Here is a 5,846-nt window from a genome sequence, read left to right as displayed (position 1 = left end):
AGAGAAAGCAATGTCTCTCGAGTGGCCTCTTCCTCCCCGGCCCCTTTTTGCTTCCTCACTCCAGCGGAGATAAGATAAGCCCCGCTATGGTTTTTTTATGACTTGTTTTTAACAGCTTGAAAACACAAATGTCCAGATAACAGGGAGGGGAAAACATTGCCCAGGTAAATATTTGGCTGTTAGGTAGGGGCAGAGATCACAGCTTTGCACCTGTATGCAAAGGAGAAGCTCTTCGGGGGAAAGGGAGGCTTTTGTTTAGATGACTTCGGAGGAATAGCCGGGGCAAGCCAGGTGTCACCGCGGGAATGCCAGGCTCTGTGTGTGTGCCCCCCCCCCCGCAACATTCCGGGAAAAAATAACCTTTCGCCCCACCAGAGTTGGGCATCTGGTAAAGTCCCAGCAAGAATCTGCCGCTTTTTGCAGCCACATGCTAAAAATTTGGAATTCCACTGCCCAGATCTCACTGAGAAAGCAGGATTTTAAACACAGCAAGTAGTAAAGCTGACCCAGATAACCCAGGCTAGGTTGATCTCGTCATATCTCAGAAGTTAAGAAGGGTCAGCCAGGGCTATTTTTGGGCAGGAACGCACAGGAACGGAGTTCCGGCTGGCTTCCAAGCCCAGGGGGCAGGCACATGCAGCAAGCCCCACCCCCTGCTCCCAGCAGCCCTGTCGGGGCACGAGGAGCAAGAAGCAGGGAGGTAAGTTGCAGAGGGCCCCCCCCCCCGCACCTTTCCCAGCCTGCAGAGCCCTCAACAAACAAGGTAAACAGAATAAGAAGCAAAAGGTGGGTGTGGCTGGATGACCACACTTCTGGCAACATGGGGGTGCGGCCTAATGTGGTAATGAGCTGTGCTGTCGGGGGTGTGGCCTAATATGCTAATGAGTTCCTGCTGGGCTTTTTCTACAAAAAAAAACCCTGGGTCAGACCACCAAGGCGGTCCAGGGCTGCAATGCAGAGGCAGGGAATGGCAAACCACCTCTAGAATCATGGAATTATAGAGCTGGAAGGGACCTCCGGGGTCATCTAGTCCAACCCCTTGCACAAGACAGGGAATTCACAAATACCTCCCCCCCCCCAAACCCCGAGTGACCCGTTCTATACCCAGAAGATGACAAAAAACCTCCAGGACCCCCGGCCGAACTGGCCTGGAGAAAAATTGCTTCCTGACCCCAAAGCGGCGATCAGCATTTCTCTGGGCGTGTAAGCAAGGGCCACAAGAACTAAGCACTGTTCGTCTCTTGCCTTGAAAACCCTGCGGGGTTGCCATAAGTCCACTACAACCTGACGGCCCAAAAAAGTAAGTAAATAATTAAATACACTAAACCACTGAGTGATAAAACTTGGTTCTTGGGACAGTACCTTTTTAGGAGACTCACGCAACAGAACACTGAAAAGCATTCCACAGGAAGAAGGATAAAAAAAAGTGTTCTAGTTCAGCCTTCTTCCTGTTGTGTTAGTTTTCTACGGGCAGGGATCTTAGCTCTGGGAGCGTTCAAAACAAGCGACCCCTGTTTCACCTTAGAACAGGTTCGCTGTTCACACAGAGCAGACCTGATCGATGGACTCCTGTGTGTAACAATGGCCACAGATCAAACGTCAGCCCGAAATACTGCATCGCCTGAAATTCTGGCGTGGAGTTATTTGAACAGACTTGTAGCCAACTCCATCCCAAGGGCCAGAAGCACTAATCATAAACAGTGAATTAAGTCTTCACTGTATCCCATTTCTGACCGTGAATATGGAAGCACGTTATATTATCAGCTGCATGTCTGGTATATACATGGTCCATCACTCACCAGAGCCACTTAATAGAATTGGCAACAGAAATGCAGATCTGCTCCTGAACCGCATCACTTAAGAACATAAGAAAAGCCCTTCTGGATCAGACCAAAGGCCCATCAAGTCCAGCACTCTGTTCACACAGTTGCTGACCGGCTGGCTCTAGGAAGCTCATGAGTGAGCAGACTGCAACAGCGTCCTCCTCGTCCGTGTCCCCTCTGGTACCGGAGGGAGTAGATATCCACGAGTAGCAGCAGGGGTCATTTCTTCTTGCAGGAGCGCACAGAAGCGGAGCGGCGGCAGTAAAGAGCCCAGGGGGCGGGCACATGCAACAAGCCCCACCCCCTGCTCCCAGCAGCCCTCAGTCAGAGCAAGAAGCAGCCAGGTAAGCTGCAGAGCACACACACACACACCGCCGCCCAAAACAGTCCAGTGGCACCTTTAAGACCAAGTTTTATTCAGGTAGAAGCTCTTCCTCCTCTGCAAAGACAGATCTGCACATCTCCCCTCCCCAATAACCAGCAATCCAAAACAGTCCAGTGGAGCCTGAGCGGTGGGTGTTGCCTTCTGACACACTTCTGGTGATGTCAGGGTGTGTGGCCTATGCAAATAAGTTATGCTGAGTTATGCTAGTGAGCTCCTGCACCTCTTTTTCTACGAAATGACCCCTGAGTAGCAGCCATTGATAACCCCATCCTCCACGGATTTGTCCATGCCTATATTAAAGCCCTCCAAGTTGGTGAGTTCCCCATTTAACTATGTGGAAAGTGCCATCAAGTTGCAGCCGATGTGCATTACTTTTAATTTACCTATGCACTAACTATGCACTACTTCCAAAATATATATTGAAAGGGCAGGAGGTGGGGATTTTAAATCCCCCCCCAATATAATATATGGAAAGAAAGCTCTACCTGCATATAGAAAATCACAGCATATTGGAGGAGGAGGAGGAGGAGGAGGAGATTGGATTTATACCCCGCCCTTCACTCGGCGTCTCGGAGCAGCTTTCAAACTCCTTTCCCTTCCCCTCCCCACAACAGACACCCTGTAAGGTAGGTGGGGCTGAGAGAGATCTTTCCAGAACTGCCCTTTCAAGGACAGCTCTTGTCAGAACTATGGCTTGCCCAAGGTCATCCAGCAGCTGCAAGTGGCGGAGTGGGGACTCAAACCTGTTTCTTCCAGATTAGAGTCCGCGCACTTAACCACTACACCAAACTGGAGAGGATAAAGATTGCAAACGGAATAACACAATCTGGAGTACAGTTCATAATATATTATCTGGTCTTCTGTTTTTCCATGGAGCTCTATAACCCTTCTGCCTGTACAGAAACCAGTCTTAACTTACCATCCAACAGGAACTGTTTCTGCTGTTCTACGCAAACCACACCACCCCCATGGATATTTATGAATACAATAAGTTTCCCACATGTAGCATTGCCAACAGGCCCGGAGAAAAGTGTCCTGAGTGGAAACTGGCAGGTGAAACTTTTCACAGCATGGAGGTAAATAACGCTTATAAATAACAGCCCCTGAAATCTCTAATACTGAGCGTTTTCTTCTCCGAGCAGTTGACAACTTTAGCTACAAAGAAACCTGCACCCGCTTACTCAGGTGCTCAGAAGTTAGACACTGGCAGTGTTCCCTCTAAGCTGAGTTAGCGTGAGCTAGCTCACAGTTTTTTAGCCTCCGGCTCACACATTTTTGTCTTAGCTCAGGAAGGGATGGCTCCAGAGTAGAGATGTAAAATTTTTTTATTTTCTTCTGACAAAATCGCACTTTCTAAAGGAAGAAATGCATCTTGTTCTTGCATTGGAGAGTTCAGTTTGTAACCTAGGATTTGCTTGTCCTCAGTGCACAGAAATTAGATCAATCTGATACCATATATATATATTTTAGAAATGATTTGGAAAATATTTGAACACCTTGTTTTAAAATATTTTATTCATCATGTTCACATAAAACGTTCCATAATCAATTTTTTTCTTTTCTTTTCTTTTTTCAATTTTTCCAATTTTTCGGAAAAAAACCAAAAAGGCTTCAGGAAAAAAACGAAAACAAACCGTTTCCCCCCCAAATTTTTCCGGGTTTTTTTCCAGGCCTTCACATCTCTACTCCAGAGCAGACTAATTTCTGCAGTAGGCAAATCGCTTGCTCACAACTTTAATGCCAGTAGCTCACAAAGGAGAATTTTTGCTCACAGGACTCCACAGCTTAGAGGGAGCATTGGACACCCGTGCCCAAAACTTTGAAACTATGGTCATACCCCAGGCAGATAAATTATCTTAAGTATGACCCTTTCCACTATCTGTGCATCTCACCAAGTACTGGGAGCACCCCCATGTGCTTCTTCAAGGGACCGAGAATTACCTTTGGGAGTCATTAAGCATGAACCCGGGAGGGCACTCCGGCACGCACTCGTTGTCATGAATCACAAACTTCTCGTCTTCCGGCACCGCCGTAGACAGCTCTTTGCAGGTCTCCCGGGTGATGCAGCGCCAGCCCTCGAACTTGTAGGTGTTGGGCGGGCAGGTGGGGACGCAAACCCCGTCGTGGTAGTAGTTGCGGCAAGCCACGCAGGCGGAGTTGTTGTTTGGTGCCGTACAGCTCCCCAAGCATTCCGGGTGGCAACATTCATTCTGGTCCATGCACGCGTGCTTGCCGCAAGAGCTGGGACATACTGCAAAGACAGCAAAAAGAAGGACGGGTAAATGACACTGTTATAGACAATGGCAGCAAGCAAAGGATGGGGGAACCAGAAACACAACCCTGGCGACGAATGGGGTAACAGATGTCGCAGCCGGATCGCCCTCACATCCACCAGAAAAAGAAGAAGAGAAGAAGAGATTGGATTTATACCCCGCCCTTCACTTGGAGTCTCAGAACGGCTTACAAACTCCTTTCCCTTCCCCTCCCCACAACAGACACCCTGTGAGGTAGGTGGGGCTGAGAGAGCTCTTGACACAAACAGCTCTTTTTCAAGAAGAAGCTCTTATCAGAGCTACGGCTTGCCCAAGGTCATCCAGCCAGGTGCAAGTGGAGGAGTGGGGAATCAAACCTGGTTCTCCCAGATTAGAGTTCGCGCACTTAACCACTACACCAAACCAGGCCCATATCAAAGTTTACCCTTTCGTTGCTAATTTCCAAGAACTGCCTTGCTAGATTTATTTATTGTACTTAAAACATTTTACCCCACTATCCCACACAATTAGGCCGTTTAAGGCAGATCCCTTAAATCTCCCTTTTTCAACTGTATGCTGCCTTAAGGGGCCTGATTGTGTGGCAGCATACAGTTGAAAAAGAGAGATTTTAAAAAACAACCATTAAAATTAATGAAAAAACAGCAATTAAAAATGAATGGGGGGGGGAGTCAAATAAGGGAACAAAAAGCTCTGTCTGTCCCCCTCTATCACAGTCTTCAGTCAGCAGGTGAAGGTAAGTGATACAGTGGGACATATTAATGTCCCTAGAGAGGAGTTCTACCCTTTTGGAGCCACCACCAAGAAGGCCCTTTGTTGGATTGAGAGCCAGTCCAGCATCTGGTTTCAATCGCCAGCCAGCCACACCCCACATGCATAGTGGCAAAGCCCTTTATCCCAAGCATTTGCAATTCAGAGGTCTAGCACCACCTCCGGACATTAAGGGTTTGCCAATCTACCATGGTTAACAGCAGCTGATTAAAACTAACCCGTCACCACCCCTTAAATGACAAGCATCGTGGAGAAACACACATAGCAATGCACAAGCCATGGGATGCGAAAGCCCCTAGTCAAATCTTTACTTCTGCCACGTACTCACTAGGCACCCCGACGTGCTTGAACAACGGTCGCCGATTTCAAAGCTACCGAATGCTGTTCAATACATTTTTACTTTTTATTTAAAAGTAATCATGCTCCTGCCTTTCACCTGAGCATCTCAGGGTCCAAAGCATGCAACATTAATAGAAAAACTGTTTGGTATAAAATACTGTACAAAAATATTGGAAACCAAAGCTTTTTTAAAAAAAAAACACACACTTCCACCAGGTTTGGGTTCCTCTCCCCGCAAAATCTCTCCGGAATAACTCC

At 47.7% G+C, this 5,846-nt stretch overlaps 1 protein-coding gene across 1 annotated transcript in view; it reads right to left on the bottom strand.

Annotated features, from left to right (window-relative positions):
- Positions 1 to 5,846, bottom strand: part of IGF1R (insulin like growth factor 1 receptor) — a 255,537-nt gene that overhangs the window by 60,020 nt on the left and 189,671 nt on the right. The window contains exon 3 of the mRNA XM_015424544.1: positions 4,150 to 4,459. Coding sequence (XP_015280030.1) covers positions 4,150 to 4,459 — 310 coding nt within the window. The remainder of the gene's footprint in view (positions 1 to 4,149; positions 4,460 to 5,846) is intronic.

The sequence above is a fragment of the Gekko japonicus genome, unplaced genomic scaffold, assembly GCF_001447785.1.
Source record: "Gekko japonicus isolate JY-2015 unplaced genomic scaffold, Gekko_japonicus_V1.1 scaffold361, whole genome shotgun sequence".
NCBI lineage: Eukaryota > Metazoa > Chordata > Lepidosauria > Squamata > Gekkonidae > Gekko > Gekko japonicus.
The sequence above is the reverse complement of the archived record's forward strand: the minus strand, read 5'-3'. Positions and strand labels throughout refer to the sequence as shown.